Here is a 20,670-nt window from a genome sequence, read left to right on the forward strand (position 1 = left end):
CCTCTGACCCTCCATTAATTATTTTCCCTTGAGTAATGCGCAACAGATCATTCACATCACGACTGTGGTAAACTTGTGTATTTTTTGGGTGATTGCACCTGATGTCAGATGTTTTATCTAATTTAGATAAGTTTTTTGTTTTGTTTTTAGAAGCCATTATGCACAGTGATTCATTTAGATCGACTGAAAACTGGTCCAAATCAATCAATTATGTAATTTAGCTTCGTTAAATCAAATTAATTACAGATTCCAGACTTTCTAACCCAGTATGATTGTGTTATGTAATTCTAATTTGGACAAATTAGTCAAGCAGAATGAAATTAAAGGATTAGCTTGAATCTTTACCAGAATGAAGTCCCTTATGAACAAATTCAGGATGATGGGCAACACTGGAAAGAGGGATGGCAAAAAAAGAAAAGAAGAAACTAGCCCCCAAATCAACTTTTTTTGCTGACAAACTGTCTAAATAGGTTATTTAGGGTTCTATCTTTAAGTTTTTGTGCAAATGTTGATGTTTTTGTGTAAATTTGTCCCACGTTGTTTTGCCTGAAACCATCTCAGTGTTTTTCTCTCATGTCAAATATTGCTTAAGCAGTTTAATTCAATTCGCCTGTTTGTTTAAGACTGTACAGCTTTTCAGCTTTGCACCTGATGTCAGATGTTTTAGCTAATTTAGATACGTTTTTTTATTTTCTTTTTGGAAGCCATTATGCACAGTGATTCATTTAGATCGACTGAAAACTGGTCGATCTAAATGACCAGTTTAGATCGACCGCGGCACATTATGCACAGCCTTATTTTTCTGAGATTAACTTCTAAAACTGGGTTTAAAGCTTTTCCACTCATTTAAAGCCAGGCACCTTAGCGAAACAACGGCCAATCAGTGAGCAATTTCTGCATGAAATGCTACAACTATAGGCTGAACCTTGGAGTCAAAACTCCGAATATGTACATTACAGTCTTTTTAATCTTAGATGACAGTTGTGTATCATTTAGCACCATGTTGGAATTGGTAAGTAAAAGCATTTAAGAGTCACACTTAGGGTTAGATTTCCAATTCATTTAAAATTTCTGGGATTGAGTCAGTTTTGGTGTCTTATCCACTAAAGAAACATTATTTTATGAATGTAAATTACAGTATACTAAAGATATAAAGCATATTTAATAAATTACAATATGAATTCAGATGAGTTTTGTTTGTAGGCATTAGACCTGCTTTTAATTAAGTGCAAAATTCTGTATTAAAATGTGTTTTATTTTAATGTGTTTATTTATTTTTAGGGCTGCACAGTGGCGCAGTTGGTAGAGCTGTTGCCTTGCAGCAAGAAGGTTCTGGGTTCGATTCCCGGCCCCGGTCTTTCTGCATGGAGTTTGCGTGTTCTCCCTGTGCATGCGTGGGTTTTCTCCGGGTTCTCCGGTTTCCTCCCACAGTTCAAAAACATGACTGTCAGGTTAATTGGCCTCTCCAAATTGCCCCTAGGTGTGAGTGTGTGTGTGCATGGTTGTTTGTCCTGTGTTGCCCTGCGACAGACTGGCGACCTGTCCAGGGTGACCCCGCCTCTCGCCCGGTACGCTAGCTGGAGATAGGCACCAGCAACCCTCCCGATCCCATTAAGGGACAAGGGTGTAAGAAGATGGATGGATATTTATTTTTAATTTTAAATGTTTTTATTAGCTGTAAGCAGAAAATTATCATAATTAACCGAAGTAAAGGCTTGAAAACATCAATCTGTTAATTAATCTGTATAATATGCTTCACTTAGTGAACTGAGTTGGTGAATTGAATGAACTTTTCAGTAAGTATTTATATTTTGAATATGTCTGTAAAATATGTCCCTCGGCCAGGAGCTGCATGTTGTTTCATAAAAACTGAACTGTGACGTCATAATTTTCAAATACTTGATTCTTATTTAATCCTAAAATGTTTTTATAACTCAAATGAGTTGACAAGATTGAGCCTATGAGTTTTATATGATGTACAATGTTTGCAAAATGTGCATTTATTAAAAATTAAAAGAAAGAAAGAAAAATCTTCAAAAAATGTTTTACACTCCGAAAAACAGTAACTAGTCTGCTTTAAGAGGAGATGCAGGAAGATACAAAACATAATTTAGTAAATCAAACTTTTCTTTTTTGTAGCTGTAAACTCACCCAGCTCACCTAAACTCATAAACAGATTTTTTTTGTGTTTCTTATAATTAAATTGTCACATTGCATCACAGCACACTTGTACTCATTTAAAACGAGGAGCGAGAGGCAGTGCATCTGTCTGTTTGCTTTCTGTCCTTTTGCTGCTGATATACAGAAATGTCCTCACTGAGGGACAAATAAATAAAGGATTATTATATTTTCTGTCAATACTACACAGGATGGTGATTAATCATGATGGGAACACACCATTATTTCAATAATAATGGAAGCTTAATATCCAGAAAGAGACAAAAATCCATAAATAATTAGATGAACTGAAACAAATCAAAAACCAGTTGCTGGAGCAGAACAATAAAACAACAACAGGAATTAAGAATAAATGACTGGACTAGAGAAATAAATACTTCAGAAAGGTGAGACTGTGGACCTGACCTTGGCTCTATATGTCATGTTTCAGGTTTAGACAGGAAGTCTAATTAAACATAAAACATACAGAGCTGGAAAAGGTTGAACAGGACATGGAGTAACTGGATCAACCAGCAAAGAAGAATGAAAACCAGTGAGCTTCTTTACTGAGGGGAGAGTGGAGAGTAGCTGCATTTCCACTAAAAATGTGTCAAGTTTCCGCATCACACAAAAGCCAAAAAAATATCCAACATCTGTTTTTGTTCAGATGGCAACAAATTGTTCTCCTTATATAGGAACGAACTAATATAAAAACTTAAACATGTTAACACATCGCTTATGTAAGCTGTAGCTTTGCAGATATTTTCCATATCTGGCCTTCGTTAGCCTGTAGCGTTGACTCTCTTCAAGAGGTTCAGGGATTCTTCACCTTTTTTGCTCACTTTCAGAGTCTGGCTCTGGCGTAGAAATATTCTCCTGAGGCCTTGAGATCTAATGAGATCCAATGCGCTCTCGGACACTACAATGTGTGGCCCCTCTGCTGGAGATAAGCAGCAGCCCCCCACGACCCTGCAAGGATGAGTGGGCATGACAATGGATGGCTGGATCAGACGATGCTATGAAGCTGTTTATCAACTCAGTAAATCAATCCAGGATTACTGACTCACAAAGAGAGAAACGAAAAGCTCGTCAAAAAAAGAGAAATAATTTAAAAAAGAAAAAGCAAATGAATGTGCAAATCAATCCTCTTAACACCAATGACAAATTATTTAATCAATCGAACATTTTGTCATTATTAATGCTGCCATCTGTGCATGGTCTTGCATCATTGTTGGTCCACAAAGATAAAAATGATCCAGTCTAATAGGCGGAGCTCTCATAAAATATCCAGATTGAAATATGTTCTGTTCAATTTGTGACGTTCGGCAGCATTTTCTTAGAGTTACACAAGCGATCTGAGAATAAGAGGTAAATGTACAGTAGTTTCAGTTTTGGTTATGCAAGGATCAATATTGCTAAGATTTCTCTCACAAAGGTTTTCTGAAGACATAAAATGTAACGATGTGACTCAGAGAGACGGAAAAAAAAGAGCGGAGGATGGAGCACGGTTGTGCACCGAAGCATTTTTCATTTTTCTTTACGTTTTTCATTGATTGGTTGAAAAATGAAAATAGACAGTGCTTTCTTTGTTTTTATCTCTTATCTGGAAGCCTAACCTGCTCCGTAGCAACATGAGTTACCATGGTGACAGATTCAGGTACGAAGTCCATCCTGCCGTTACAGTTTAGGGGTAAGAGTAATCGTAGTTTAGGTGAGAGTAGAGACTGACGACAGCTGGGAGAGAAACCAGAAGGCTGAGACAACTGAGTAAAACTCTCATGAAGTTCTTATTGAAGATGCCCAAACTACTCTTAAATCATTTGTTTGGGAGCATTTTGTGTTTCCAGTAGGAACAATAACTTTCGATTGATTTATTTGTTTTTATAAAGGGGACAATGCATATTAATCAACATGAATACGTTGTGAAAAATATGCCAGAGCCAAATTTAATCTCTAATCACCTGGCAGGTTGATGGAGGAGACTAAAAAGATTTTAATTAAAATGCAAAACAAAATACATGACCTTTGATTTATGACAGACTTCAATGTAAAGCTAAAAGTACCGTAGTGCAATTTACAGTAAACCTTTCTAATTAAAACTTTAAAAAGAAGAATAAAATAAAAATTATTCAAAACACAAGTACCATTTTAATTATTTACTAACTGTAATCGTTTAGAGTATTTGAGCAGTGGTGGAAACGAACTGTGAAGAAATGTATTTAAAAGTTTAACATCTGAATAAATAATCATGTTTTGCTCAACTGAAAAAGTCAAATTCATGTAATATTTCATAAATTAGATTTTATTTTAATCCAAAGTCTGTGACACGCAAGACATGAGCAGCATTGCAAGTTGTTCAGGTGTTGGAGGAGGCAGAAAGCGTCGCTATGACGACCGATGGCTGCAGGTATGCTATCGATGGCAGCTGTGAAATGGTAAATGTTGTATTGCAGACCATGCTTAGTCAAAACAATGTGCAAAGGTGTGAAGAGATACAAGGAATTTGGAAAAAGAAAGATTTCAGTTTGAGTTTATGTCAGAAATAAGTAAAAAATGCAGAATGAAGAACTTTTGGCAGCCTAAATTTGATCTTTGAAGGTTTTTTTTTTTTTAAGTAATTTTAAAATTTCATCCCATCTTGTTCTTGTGAGTTTTTGTCAAACCCTGATTAGCTAAAAAGCTACAAAAATACCAACCTTCTAAGAGTTGCTCCACTAATAGTGACAATAATTAGTATTTTTAATTACTGATTACCCCACTGATACACCAAAGATAAAAGGAAAAGCTGCAAAGGAGATAACAACCGTTTTAAGTGTAGCTTTAGACATATTAATATGAGATAAAACGAAATGTTAAACTGCCAGAAAAGTAGACAAAGATGAATTACACGGAGAGGACAAAGTGGGAAAAGTAGCAAGCAGGGAATAAAAAGTATATCCAACTGTAAATGTCAGCATATAAGAAAATGTACAGTGTTACCTGACACAGCCTGTTGTATGTGTGTTAGTGCATCATGACTCAGGTTTATGGTAAAGGTGCGTCACTACGACAGGCTTGTGTGGCGGATTCTTTTTTTCAATTATGGTTTGGCTGTTGTTGTTTTTTTTGCTGCTTGGGTTAGATTTTGCAGTTGTTTTTGTTCCACTTTGGAGGAAGTCGTTGACTTTAAAGGACAAACAGAAGAAGAAGAAAAATCCAGCTGAGGGAAACCAACCCCCTAACATCCCTCTCAGGGGAAATCATTGTCTGTCTGGCTGTTCCACCTCTGTATACCAACCCCTCCCTCTCCATCACCAGCAGATTGCTCCGTAACAGTGTAGCTGGGGCCGGGGAACAAATTCCTAAATGAAGTTACCGCTGGATGCCGGGGTATTTTTTTCATCTTGTTCTGCGCTCCCAAAGCAATACATCCCCAACTTCCAGCAGCAAAACATGAGGGATGGCGCTCCGCTTTCTCTGCACTCTCTTAAATCTTCTCCCTTTTGATAGGGGAAACAAATAGAGTGCAGCAGACACCCTGGAGGAAGTAAATAAAGACTTGAAGCCGAGCAGAGCTGCTGGAACTGGGCAGGATGGCTGGGGAGCTGCAGAGGAAAACTCAGCAGCACAGATTGGATTCAGCTTTAAGTCTAATGGATGGAAAATGCTATTTTTCACATTACAAACGTTTAAATTATTCTTTAAGTATTCAAATAAGATTAGATTGAGATTTAGACAGCATAATCTTTCTTCTGCACTTTTTTAAAATCATTATTGCCAGTCCACTTTCCTATTCTCACTTCTATTTAACTGAGTTTCTTCGTCTTATTTTAATGGACAGACAACGGGTTAAATTAGTCTTGAATACGTCACAATTTCTCATAGTAAACTTTTATCTAAGATACACAGTACAAAAAAACAGCATTAATTTGGTTTAATTATTGCTGTAATAATTACTGTCATGAAGAATAAATGCAGCTGTTCATTTTTTCAGTCATATTTTCACCGTATTTTTCATATTTTCATAAATGTCTGAGTTCCAAACTAAATATTTAATTCACAAGCTAAATATTTATTTTACAAACTAAAGATTTAACTTTAAAATTTAACGTTTAGTTAGGAAGCTAAAAATTTACTTTGAAAAATCAACATTTATTTCCCAAATACATATTTAATTTGGAAGTCAATATTTAGTTTTACAACTATTTAGCTCAGACTTAAACGTTTAGTTTGAAACTAAATATTTAGCTTCAAAACTAAATATTTTTAGAATAAATATTTATTTATATTGAAGTAGTTTTAGTTTAAACTACTTCAAATTATATATTTGTATGTATAAAATATGTAGTTTGTAAAAACTAAATATTTACAAACTACAAAATAATTATTGAGTCTTCTAATCTTTTATTTGGAAGTAAATATTTAGTTTTCAAAATAAATAAATTTAGTTCCAACTTAAATATTTAGTTTGAAAGCTAAATATTGTGCTCTGAACTAAATGTCTGACTTTTTAATTAAATATTTAGTTTTAATTAATAAATATAGGAATAACAAGGTGAAAATATGACTTTGAGAAATTAACACTCGGACTAATAAACCAATTTATTACAGTTTTACTACTTTACAAATGGCTGCCATACTAAAGATGCTGCTGATGTGAAATTTTCACCAGGTGTTGGTAACAACCCAATTAATCAACGCATGTAAAGAAACCAAAACAAATAAGTTCAGAAATTAAGTCGTGTATATTAATGTGAAATGCCACAGGGAAAAAGTTTAAAAGCTGGTTTTGTTTTCACTACCTGCTCATTTTTCTTCCTTTATCCCAACAGATCTGCTAAACTTGGCAGGATATGGCAAATACTACAGCAGGCTGGAATAAATGAGACGTGTTTTTTTATTTATTTATTTTTTATGTAATCAGCTCATGGCCCCAAATTGGTCTTCTTTTGTTTGCTATCCTTCGAGGACTGTTCCCACTCTGCTTAGTTAGAAGCCATGTTGGCTTTATTGTTGTTTTGTTGTGATGGAGTAATTAAATTTCATTCCAGAGAGGCCAACGCTGTCCCTGTCTGCTTGTTTGTCTTTCTACACTGGATGTTGTCAATTCCCCGTTCATTGCATTGGCTCGTTTCAGGCCTGCACAGGGAACCATATGGAAACATGAGTGAGGCTTGATTCCAGCTGTATTTGGAAAGAACCATCTGCCTCTTTTAACAGAATCATAGAGATTTAACCCAGAAGTCCAATTGTCATTAACTGAGATTAATGTTTGCCGTTTGAATAAATGAAATGCTGATTGTTCTTTAGAGTAAGACATGAAGCTGACATGTCAAATGTTTGACTTCTCATCATGATTGCTTTGATTATGTTCAGCTTCTTCAAGCAGCAAGACGTTCTGCAGAACCAAATAACAGATTCTGTCTGATATTTCTGTCTGTTTTTTTCTTTATCAAGCGTCTGCTCGGGTGGTTTTCTCCTTCGATGTTGGCAACGGCCCACTGGAAGTTCAAGTCGAGTCGACGGTCCCGTTGAATGACAACCGATGGCATCGAGTCCGAGCCGAGCGAAACATCAAGGAGGCGTCGCTTCGACTGGACAACCTGCCTGTGGCGACGCAGGAGGCGCCGGCTGACGGACACGTCCACCTGCAGCTCAACAGCCAGCTGTTCATCGGTCAGGAGCGTTGATTCTATTAATTTATAGGCAAATGTCTTTTAGGTTTGTCCTCTCAGGCTTCCTGCATACTGAGATGTTTTCCTATTCAGTTTGATTTAAGTTTATTATAGGTAACAGGATTTTTAGTTACGGGAAAAACTCAATGGTTTTCTCTAGTCATTACTTTTGAAATTATCTTTAATTTGGCCTTTATGCTTTAATGTAATCATAGATCAGGGTTGTTCAAAGCGCAGCCCTGGGGCCATTCCTGACCCTCTGAAGGATTTAGTTTGACCCCTGACCTCATAGGTGCTTGATGCAAATGGACACTTTTCCATCTTATAGAGCAAGATGTTTTACAGGCAAATAAAAAAATATGAGGTTAGACTCACATTTAATAATAACTTTTTTCCGTTCATCTTAGGCTTGGAGTAACTAGAAACACAAACATCGACCTACTTTCACTCAAACGTAACGCATTCAGCCCAAAAGTCAGGAACTGTGGGTCTGTCTTATGATAACGTAATTTTTTATGTTTTGTATCTACAGTGATTTAAAATTTTACATTATTAGTGAGTGCATGATCTTTTTTTTTTATTAGAGACAAAGGAAGGCAAAAAAGTATACAATACACATCTTACTGTGCACACATACTAATCAATACACTCAATGCAATACTGACGAAACATTGCACAAAAAGAAAACTTACAAAATTACAATGCAGCAGTTTCAGCCCTTTTTTTTCAACAGAAAGGAAAAATTGAACAATAAAGCAAAAAAACAAAAAAAATCAAACCCAACCCCCTTTCTCATAATACATGATAACATTTTAAGGAAAATAAAGAAAAAAGCACATTTATCATGACAGGCTTACTTTCTTCCCTGTTTTTATATTCCCTTTTAAAATTGTCTTCTGTTAAACCTTTTGTGTGGCGTCTGTGTGCCTTTATTAGTGGACAAAGATTACTGTAAAAAACAGATGTTAGACTTTACTAGATGAAGAAACGGTAGATAAGTAATTTTAAAAGTTTGTTTTAAAAAATTGCTCTGCATAAAGATTTCAATTCCATCAGAAAAGAATTATAATTTTTATTGCTCCTTTACTAGTTTGGTCCTCATATTTTTGGTCAAAAACTACGAGGAGAACAATTTACCACTTTGTCATGCAGCTGCAACATCACTCACTATTGTTGATTTTTTTTTTTTTACCAAAGCCTATAAGTTTTTAAACTTATTTTTAAAGGTTTCTCAACGTAAGACATTACGATGAAAAATCTGAATTTCTTTTATTTCTATTGAGCCAACAACGTCAAGCCAAAAAGAGAAGCTTCTGAAAGGATTATAAATGTTTCTTGGGGAGTTGAATCATTTTGTTTGACGGTGATGTTTAAGCCTGTTAATAGTACAGAGCTTTTCTGTGGTTTGGCTTGCAGCAGAAGCTGTTTGCGGTGAATAGGAAAGTGCTGAGGTGAAGCTTTCTGATTGCTAAATGACATCCAGATTCATTAGCTGTGCAAGCAGATCAGCAGTAAAACCTACCGCCTGGAAACCGCATCAGGATGTAAACAAATCGGAGCCTGCGTGTTGTTTACAGTATTTTTATGGTTATGTAAATTCCGTACAAAGACGCTGAGATGCTGCATGGTTTACGAGGACTGCAGGTTACATCTCAGTTCATTTCACATTCTGCATGAGCTCTCCAATCCTGCTGATAGATTTGGAGCGAAAAGTAATGAAAATCCATCATTCATTATCAGTTTTAATCAATCAGTAAATATTTTGGGCATCACTTCTTATCAGTGAATCCAAACTTGAAGCAAAAGGACCAAACAGTGAAATTGGACAAGCGAGCAGCAGTGAAATTGTGGAGGAATATTAATGTATTTATAGGACATTCAGCAGGTTGCCATCAGCAGCCTGAAAAACGACAATTTAACGACTTCATCAGATCTGCTTTGAGAGAAAATGTGTCTAGACATCAAGTTGAGTGAGATGTTTTTTGGGGTTTTATTGCAGCATTTAGAGCTCAGTGTCTACATATTTATAGCCCATATTAATGCTCAACCAGGCGTCCATTGTATGCATTCACATTCATGAGCCATAATTCTACCTTTAACGGGTTTAGAGCAGCTTGTATTTCTGCAGAACATTTTAATGGACACAGAGACGTTTAGGCCTGCATGGTGAAATGTTAACTTCTGTTTTCAACCTCTAGTAAACCTTTCTAATAAATATTTAGTGCTGCACGTTTTCCTCAGACTAGAAATAAAAGAGCTAAATCTGGATCTGCAACATTACTCCGACTTTGGTTTGATTGTTGAACCTTGTTTTGATTAAAACACTATCATTTTTGGTTTAAAATATCAAAAATACAGATTTAAAATTTGACAGGTTTGCTATTATTGCACACTACTACATGCTATTATAGGTAAGCTATGTGAATGTCAGCTTTCATATTTAATTTTTTTTTAAACTTTCCTTTTGTAACAAATGAAAAACAAAAATGTATATAAATGAGTTTTTATGTGATATGTTTCATTATTTGATTTTGTTTTTCTGTACTCCTGTAAAGCGTACAAAGTACTTAGAAAAGCTTTATACAACAAAATTTATATTTTTATTAGTAGTAGTAAAAGACTTGACATCCTTAATGGTACATTTCTAATCTAATCTTTAAATGTCATTTTATCTCATCTTTGTTTTAGCAGGAAGAAAACATCCAAATAATTTGTTTTATTCACACATTTAAACAAACTTTTAGTCAAACTTGTGCTGATTAAAACGTACGCTCTCGTGTGATAATTTGTTAAATGTGTTGCTTCTTCTTATCTCATGCAGCTGTAATTATGTGTGGCTGCATGTATGAGGTAAAAATGTATCTTCTGCTTTTCTCTTCAGCCTGTTTTTTGGTAAAGCCTGTTTGTTTTTCAGCACCTGCTGTTTTTGGCTAAAATTAGTTTCAACTTTACTAAGCTGCTTCTTTTTCTGACTGAAACTCTGATGTTTATGTTTTTTATCTGCCAAGTCTCAGTACAGGCCTCAGTAACTCTGAGCTAATCTAAAAAAATAATAATAATTAAAATTCTTGTGGAAACAATCAAGCAGCTTTCCAGAAAATACAGTACAAGAAGTTTCTTTGCTGTAGCGCTGATAAAGACTTTTCTGTTAAATAATTTTCAGATAAAAACTCAGGGTTTGATGATAATCATCATAAATTCAGGTTCATGTGGGGTATGAATAGTTTAGGTCTTAACCTTTTGCTACTTGATTATTTTTGTCATTATCTGAAGTTGGCAACATTTCAAACATTTTAAGCAGCATTTACATTTCAAACTAAAAGCAAGTTTTATGAAACTTTTTTTCTAAAACTGTGCTTAATGTTTTTGTTTAACGAAACAAGTTACACCATGAAACCCACACCATGTAGATTTGGCTCAATAATCTGTTTGCTGTTGTGGATATTTTGTCGCTTTAGTGACTCAAAACATGAGGGTTTTTTTTTCCCTCCATTGATTTCCACTCAGTTCATTCCTCAGATTTTATACTTTCTAAATCTGCAGGTGGAGGTTGTTTGCTTTTGAAGGGTAACTGTTGATACTTTGGCCTTCGTTTTGTTTACCGTTTCTTTTTTCTTTTCTGTTTCACTCCAGTTTTGTGCTCCAGAGCAGGGTGCACTTTCCCATCATAAACTCATGGACAGTAACTGAGCTTCTCTTGTTGGATCATAAATTGTTCACCTGTGAAATTCTCACACATCCTTCTTTCATCAGAGTTGGACTTATCTGCATGTTACTGTGATTTTTATACCTGTTTTTATTCATGTCTATTTATCATAACGTCCCCCTTTCCAGATAAAGTTGATCTTATTTTTGGTCTTTTTTTTAGTATACTTGAAATACAATTAATGTACAAATAATGAAATGTAAGGTAATGAAAAAGTTCTAGATCACAGGCAGATTATTTCACTTTTAACAAGACACAATGTTATAAATGAAATAATCTGCAGGTATACATAGTACTTTTTCATCAATATTAAAGACTTATAGATTTAGAACAAGCTCTTTTATCTTGCAGAAAAGTTAATTGTAAGTTAGTTTTGTGTTTTGGACTAGAAACGAGACAAAAATACTTAAATATTTTGTGATTTTGCAGTGAAAGACAAAACTATCCACTAATTGAAAGCATTATTATCCTATTTTCTTATCATAAGTCTATTTTTCATTAAGTTCTGCAAAGTGGAACATTTTCATTATTGTTAGGACCATTAATCTGTTATTTCCCACTTAAAAATTTGAGCCTTTAGGTGCATTCAGTGCCAGCCTGAAGTTTGTCAAGTTTGAAAATGTGCTTAATGATTTGTGTCAGTTCTGAAACAAATGTAAACAATTATTAGAGGGAAACAGAAATGTTGTAGAAAATGTGTCGAACTGGTAAAAAAGCATGAATTCTTAGTGGTTTCCATTCTCCTGATGAGCCCGTCTGCAGCTGAAAAGATGCGATAGACAGACGTAAGGAAAGCAGATTAGTGTTGTCTTTGAATGCGCCTTTCCACCTACAGCCTGCTGCTATTTCTGTGTTTATATTTGACAATTTGATGCTTCTGGAGGAGCTGATGTGACATGTGGGTTTGTTGTAAATGTCAGGTGGAATAAATAGAAAACCACAGGGAAAGAAAAATGCAGGCTTTTCAGCTCAGGTAGCAATAATTGAGACTCTTGAGCAAAGATGACAGACGGGAAAAGTAGCTCTAACGTGCTTTTGTCCTTATTTTCCAATTTCACACGGCTGAGCCACTTACACCGGCTTCTCTCCTCCGGTGTTTGCAGGAGGCACGGCGTCCAGGCAGAGGGGCTTCAGAGGCTGCATCCGCGCTCTGCAGCTGAACGGTGTTACTCTGGACCTGGAGGAGAGGGCAGAGATGACGCCCGGCGTCCGGCCCGGCTGCCCGGGTCACTGCAGCAGCTACGGCTCGCTGTGCCAGAACCAGGGCCGCTGCGTGGAGAGAGCCGCTGGCTTCTTCTGCGACTGCAGCCTGTCGGCTTACGTTGGAGTCTTCTGCCAGACAGGCGAGAGCATGTTAAATAAAACTGGGAATAAATGTCTAAAACATGATGCTATAAACACATATTGATCTGCTTTCTAACTGGAACCAAAACATATAAAACACTAGTTAGTTGCCGTGAGCCTCCACAATTCAGTTTTAATTTAAATTAGTTTTAAATCTTGTCCTGATGTTATTGTATTTGAGTCAGCATCTTTTTATTTGTTTTGTTATTTTCATTTATGAATTTACTGTTTTTATGGGTTTTTTTTATATTTTAAAGTATTTTGCACCAGGACATTTTGGCTACGTTCACACTGCAGCCTGAAGCGACCCAAATCAGAAAAACTCAACCATTTTATTAAATTCTTTAGAAAACTAAAGCCATCAAAGGGGCTCAAAGACATTCTTTTTAAATCTGTTTATTTAGTTAACTGGATAAATCTTATCTATTGGATAATTATTAAAATCTTATGCAGAGATCTGAACTCTCCTCGATGCCCTGAGCTGCTCTTATTACACCTGCAGGTTTTTAACTTTTTGTTGATCAATAAGGAACATTGAGAGTTTGAAAACAACTCAGATACTCATATTGGAGGAAATACTTCAACAACACTAACTCTCACAAGACTCTGGTTAAAATATAAACTCTTAATCACATTAAAACATTTCCAAGTGTCTTCTGATATTCATTGTGTACAATTCAACAGAAAATCAGAAGAAAATGCGTGAAAAAGATGCAACAACCTAATCGGAACAGAGTCCACACACTTAAACTAAGAAATTCTTTATTAAATTGCGTTTTGAGCACCTGATATTCATTAGAAACTAACCTGTAAATCTACATTTAGATTAATTGTGTAAATATTTGTAGCTTGTTGCGTTCCTGTAAAACGTCTCCAGCACAGAAGGCATCTTTCATTTTTTTCCACTTGCTGTGGATAAGAAAGTTTCATGTTAGCATATTTTTTGAAACTACATGTGTTTGTTTTTGTTAAAATTAAATGTGAAGAAATATTTGAGTTTCCTGGAAGTTGGAACCGGGGATAAAACTGACTGGTTTTGTTATTTTGGCAGATTTTTCCATGACAAGGAAACACTGCATTTGACATGTTTCCTTAAAACTGACCCACAGCTTTCTCTATTTACATCAAATAACCTAATTAGAAGTTTGAAGTCAACTTCTGGGCTCTCCCACGTTGTTTGAAAGGATAGTAAACGTTGTGTGTTATAAATCATGAGGAAAACTTGAGCAGAGTTTCATGTTTTTAAACCATGACAGGTTTTGTTCTCAGCTTCAGCGTGTGGGTGTTTTAAAGGTTAAGCGTCTATATATTTCCACAAGACCTTTTTCTGTGTTTGCAACACTTAACACTCATTTGAAAGCATTTGGATACCACATGAAATCAAAGGTTCAGTGAATCATAATCCTGTTTCAGAAGAAAAGTGCCGCCACAGTGAACTCTGTTTGGGTTCAGCGGGTTCAGCCGCTGCCAGAGTTTCAAGACAACTTTCTTCTCACCAACAGTGATGGATTATAATCTGACTGTTTCCTTTGTAGAGCTGTCAGCCAGTTTCAAACCTGGAACGTCAGTCAGATACACCTTCAAGGAGCCGTACGAGTTGACCAGAAACAGCAGCGCTCTGCCGTCCTCCATCTACTCCGACACGACGCTGAGAGGAGAAAACGTCTCCATGAGTTTCAGGACGGCACAGAGCCCGGCTCTGCTGCTTTATGTCGGCTCTTACTACAGAGAGTACATGGCCGTTCTCATCAACAAGCATGGTGAGAAAGCTTCCTCTGCAAAAACACTAAATATTACCAAGGAGTTTTGGTCTAGTTTCCTCTGAAAATATGTTTGCAGAAGGGGTGTGTGACGGCCCTGGGCCTTGTAGGCTGGTCTTGTTGTCCCTCTTTGTGCTCCTCCCATTTGCAGGTGTGCCTGATCGGGTGATTGGAGTGCAGGATACTTAAAGCTGGCTGTCTCCGTCTTTCAGCGGCGCTGGGTGGCTCGTAGCTGGTCGTTGGTCACTGGTCGTTGGTGGTTTGTCGCCTGTGGCCCTCAGCGTCCATTCTGCAGAGGCAATGGTAGTTGCCAGGCCCCAGCTCCCCGTCTTTTGCACTTTTGAGTTTCTTTTGTTTTGATAGTTGTTTTTTGTTAATAAACATTTACTTTATTTCACTTTAACCATGGTATGGTTTCATGTTTTTGTTACGACCCTGAGCCAGTCGTAACAGGTGCAACAATTTCTTTAATTTTGGGAGAACAATGATCGGCCGATATTTGCATGTGAAGCCGATCTTGTGTACCTCAGCAAAGGTTGAAAAATGGTCCACTGTCCTCTTTTGCTCTGCAGTGAGAGGTTTGGCTGACCGACCGGCTCACCAGGCCATGTCTGCATGTTTGCAGTTGACAATAAGCAACTGTTGTCAACTCAGTGGCTTTCTTGCTATATTGAGCAACATTTAAGAGAAAAATGCTTGATATAGGCCAAAATCAGAATCGGCAGATCAGGCTTTTTGAAAATCGGTAATCTGCGATCAGCCAGAAAACTGCAATCAGTGCACTCTTACTTGGTACACTTGAAAAAAGACTAAACTAACTTAATAGCGACTTTTCAGCAGAATATAGGAGCTTGTTTAAGTCAGTAATTCCTTGATATTGATGAAAACTTGATGACGCTCTGGCAGATTACCGTATTTCACTCCTAACAGGACATTTTCCTCATGTTATAAGTGAATAATCTGCCAATTGAACTAGTATTTATGTCGTTTTTGTCTTATTTCAAGTGTACTAATAGACTCAAATACATTGTACTAAAAACTAGACCAAAAATACTTGGTAGGAATTAGTTTTTGTGGTGTTGCATTTATGTCTGAATAAAATCTGATTATAGTGGGTAAATCTTTGGATCCTTTTCATCATAAGATGCTCGTCGTCCAACAGCTGATTTTCCGAATTTCCCAGCTTCCTCTCCTTTTCTCCCACTCAAGTTTCCTCATCTCCTCCTTTAATGTCTTACCCTCTTTCTGCACCCTTGTTATTTCCTCAGGAATCTTTCAGACCTTCCCCCCCATCTGGGTTTACCTCATTAACCCCTGCTGGTTTTCATCAGTACAGCTTCGCCAGCTGTTATGTTGTGCTTTTATCAGAGACGCCGTAAATAGTGCTGCAGAAATGGGACTTTGTTCTGCTGCTAATAGGTGATAGATCAGGGAAATGTTGAATAAAACAGCCACAAACTTTGTTGGATAATTAAGTTGTGCCTTTTAAGAGTTGAAGTAGTAAAACTTTGAACTTAGAATTACATTTTCAGCATCCAGGAGTCTTGGAAAATTGGCACTTTGCACCTAGATTAGCTTTAAATAGATTCTTTCCCTGGTCCTAATGGCTCAGAAAGCTAATAGGAAGCAAGGCATTAAGGTTCTGCGCCTGCCGCGGATTCACCAGGTAAAGGCTTTTAATAAAAAGTGTCCATGTAAATCCCTAGGCGCTTTCTTTCACTTCCTCTGCACCGTTTTTAACCATTTTTTATCCAGGACAAAAAAATGTCCTCCATTTTTTTCCCTTCTCTGAGACAAACTGTGATTTCTTTTCTCTAAACTGTGAAGAAAAACTTGAGTAAATCTTAATCCTGAACTGTTTGTAATGGGATTAAACATAATAAAAATTGTAATAAAGTAAACGTGCGCATTACAAGGACAAGGTGCAATTCATCCTTTCTAATCTTAAAGCCTCCAGAAAGGATTCTTCCATTGAGTTCACTCCTACTGCTCTCAATATTATAAAAAATTAATTAGATTTAGAGTTATTTCATAAATAGGGACTTACAACTAATCCTCTTAGCACGAAAAGCGTTATCACCTCAGATGCTCATCGTTCTGATTCATTGCTGAGGTGAAAAGGGCATCTGCAGGCAGCGGTGAAGAGATTAAAGAACAAAGACGAGGCTATTTTCACCAACAAGTTTAAATTGAGGAGGAAAAAAATAAACTTTTTTCGTGTGTTTAGATAAGCTGGAGGTGAGATACAAGCTGGAGGCCAACCGAGACGCTGAAGTGTTGAGGAGCAGCAGCGCGAGGAACCTGGCCAATGGGCAGCTGCACAGCGTTGCCATCAGGAGATTGACACACACGGTGTCTGTGCAGGTAGCTGTGCACTCAGGAGAGGCTTAAACTGCAAAAACACAACATCCTGTCGAGGAGTTTTGGTCTGGTTTCTTACGCAAATATCCTATGATACTTAAAATAAGACGAAACTGACTTACAAGTAACTTTTCAGCAAAACATAGTAGTTTGTTTTAAGTCAATAATTCCTTAAATGTTCATGAAAAAAATGCCGCTTCCATTAGGAGATTGTGTCACTTATAACCAGACATGTTTCCCAATTAAAGGTGAAATAAGCTGCCAGTAGCACTGGTTCTACTGGCAGCTGTGCCCCGTAGCTCTGATCTGTTTAATAATCTGCACACGTCGATGAACTATTGTCATTTAGTGGTGAATAACCCTCCACTGAAAGGTTGTCTTAAAATGTCACGTTTGATTAAAAATAAAAATGTGGAGCATGATTACATTTTGCATCTGTTTTTAATATACAGAACAAAACCAGCCGGTGCGTTTCTGTCTCAGCCAGCAAACTGAACCACAGGCTTAATTGTTGCTATCAGCTTCATCGTTAGTGTGGAGTTGGAGTGCTATAAGGCATTCAGACGAGATGAGACAAGAAAATATATGATGTGGTCTCCATGGCAACGAGACAAGAGTTTCGCTTTATTGTTGGGGGAAAAAAATGAAAATCCACATTTTGCCCTTTCACAAATACGACTAGAGGAAAACACACCATTTAATATACCTGCAGCATTAGAGATTGTTAAATTAAAACTTTTGTAAAGAATTCTTTAAATCGTAAGACATTAAAATATGTTTATATACATGAAGTCTATGCATGTGTGAGAGAGGAGGTAGTTTATCATTAATGCATGTTTCTGAACTTTATATTATGCAAAATAAGATGTTCACCTCTCAAAGATATTAGTGATGTGTGTTTTTTTTTTAAGTGGAGAATAATAAAATACTCTTAGCTGAAATTATATATTGTGTGGGTGGTTTGGTGGGAGGCACAGAGGATTTTTTTCCATTCTCCAAGACGCAAATGACATTTCTTTAAAGAAAATGGCGATCTAAATTTATGTTGGTGTTTATTTTTCATAGTAAACAAGAAATACTGTTTAGATTTCTATGGATTTCTTTCTTTTCCATATGACTTTTTGTATCTCTGGTGCTTAATGCAGACATCTGGTCGCTGTACAATCACTACCAAATATTTATTTTCTTGAACAAGTACGTTTTGATCAACATAAAAGAATTATTTACTTAAATCAAGAGCCTAAATCTTGCTGAAACACAAAATCTTACAAAGTATTTTTGTCTAGTTTGTTGTGCAAATATCTTGATACATTTGAAATGAGACAAAACTAACTTGTAAGTAAATTTTCAGCAAGATACAGGATCCTGTTTATGGTCAATAAATCCTTGATATTGATATTTACTTGTTTAATTGGCAAATTATTTCACTTACAAGATGGGAAAATGTTTTGTTGTGAAACTACAAGTTTTTATCAATATTAATAAAATCTATTTTTCTGAACAGTTATTTGCTAGTTAGCTTTATCTTAATTCAAGTGTATTCAGATATTTTCTCTAGAAACTAGACAGAAATACTTGGTGATATTTAGTATTTTTGCAGCGTAGTGACATGATGTTACTGCCTGAGCTGGTAAAAAGCAGCAACCTGCCGTCCTGGACTGAAGTCCTTCTTAGCAATCCCTAAAACCAGCATAGGATCGTTTTATGTCATGACTGCAGGCCTTAAGGGAACAAAATACATCAACCAACTAATTAAATTACACTTCAAATGAAATATGAAGCACGGTAATCTTATCTGGATCCAACAACTCTCCCAGCTTGTTCACAGCAGCCGGGTTTGATGTATGAGGACGGCACTAACAACCAGGAGTCAGTAGCCTGAATGTCTCTTTAATTATAAACAATGTGAGATAAAATACAAGGTGACCTCAAACTGATTCGCCGCGTGTGAGGCTGCAGTGAAATATGAAGTGCGCTGCGTTGTGTCTGCTTCCATCATCATGAATCATTGCTTTGTTATCAACGCGCTCTGAGGAAGCAGGGCGGGTTTTAGTGAGGGTTTCATGCAGCCATTTCCTGATGGCCAGCAGTCTCTCAAGTGGACATAATCATCTCCGCCGCCCTGACCTCATGAAAAACGACCCAGAAAAGGCGAAATCGCTCCAGCAGAATGTCGGATCGCCGGGTTCTGGCTCTTATCGGGGCTCCCTTTGTTCGCAATTCTTTTGGGTTTTACAGAAGGTGTTTTATTACGGCTGGAAAGCAGTACATCAGACTGACAGGGAGCGGAAAATAAAGTCCTGCCCTCAACGTAAGGAGCGCTTCATGTTCAGGCTGCCAAGTGTAAACGTACCAGGAAACATGGAGGTGGTCAAATAAATCCGGTAACAGTACAGTAAAACCAGATTTATTCAACTGGCTATAGGTGGCATTGCTTGTAATAATCTAGTTAAACTTTAAACAGGATTTAACACATTTACTGCATGAGTTAATCAATCAGTCACGTTTATTTGTATCGCACATTCAAAGTGCTTTACATGATAAAAACACAAACATACAAAGTCATAGAAGACAGTCAACAGTTGAGATATTACATTTTGTCAAGTGACATCATTTCACATCAAGATGTTGGTCAGTGTTTCATTTATTATTATGAAGAAATAGTTTTATTTATATTGCACTTTTTCAGCAACAAGCAATTCAAAGAAGAAAAGCAAAGACAACAAAATAAAAGAAAAAACAAGCACATCAAAAGAAAAACTGCGCTTTAAAATGTTCCATTTAATTGTTAATATGAACCACCATGAAAAAGTAAAAAAGCATTTCAGCGACAAATCAGAAGTGAGTTTCAGGACTTACTGTCTGGTGATTTGATATTAAAGGATTTAGCACATAATTTTATCTACAAAGACGAAGCCATTTCACATGAGAAGCTATGGCAGATAGCGTAGTGTGCGAAAAAAACAGTAGATCCAGAAGAAACAGGCCCACAGCATCACGCCTCCATCACCATACTCAACCTTTGTTTTAGTCCAGACCAATCTGCCTTTTTGTTAACAAAAAGTTCAAGTAGAGTATAGAAAAGTTCCTATTTTAAAGTTTGTGCTGGTAGAAAAAACCAGGCTTTGTCCCGACACTAAACATGTCATGTTGGTATTTAGATGTTTGTTTTAATGGTTGTTAAAAGTCTCATGGGTCATTTTGATGACCACAGATCAAAAAGTGTCACTAGCCTCGACAGTAATGGCTTCACCTGAAATACACTTTTCATTTTCTGACAGCTCTTACAATGCAGGTATGGCTGGGAATTTGTAAAAACAAAGGAAAATGCTTTCTGTGCTTCACATCACATTTTTAAAACTTGTTATGGATTTTTTTACAGCTGAGAATCTTTAGATTTCAAGCCAAGTTAAAGAAACCAAAAAAAAAGAAATGTCAGTAGAATTTCTTTGCATTCTCAGAATAAGCAAATGTTCAGTTAAAGACCTTTCAAACTTTGATAACCTAAATAAATGTTAATTTACACGTCATGCTGGTTAGTTAAAAAGGGAAATATAAAATTATCCTTCATTTTTTAACTTTTCATGAAACTCTTAAGAAGCATTTTCTCCAGATAATTTTCCCAGGAAACCTCTGGAATGATTATTTAGTTTATAAATTTAGTTTTGTTGAGTTGGGGCTATTAAAC

At 36.4% G+C, this 20,670-nt stretch overlaps 1 protein-coding gene across 2 annotated transcripts in view; it reads left to right on the forward strand.

Moving 5' to 3' along the window:
* The window catches only part of cntnap3 (contactin associated protein family member 3), a 106,921-nt gene that overhangs the window by 75,614 nt on the left and 10,637 nt on the right, over positions 1-20,670 (forward strand). For both annotated transcript variants that reach the window (XM_008433926.2, XM_008433924.2), the window contains exons 17-20: positions 7,594-7,812; positions 12,621-12,860; positions 14,397-14,621; positions 16,849-16,985. In XM_008433926.2, the coding sequence (XP_008432148.1) occupies positions 7,594-7,812; positions 12,621-12,860; positions 14,397-14,621; positions 16,849-16,985 (821 nt within the window). The remainder of the gene's footprint in view (positions 1-7,593; positions 7,813-12,620; positions 12,861-14,396; positions 14,622-16,848; positions 16,986-20,670) is intronic.

The sequence above is a fragment of the Poecilia reticulata genome, linkage group LG17, assembly GCF_000633615.1.
Source record: "Poecilia reticulata strain Guanapo linkage group LG17, Guppy_female_1.0+MT, whole genome shotgun sequence".
Lineage (NCBI taxonomy): Eukaryota > Metazoa > Chordata > Actinopteri > Cyprinodontiformes > Poeciliidae > Poecilia > Poecilia reticulata.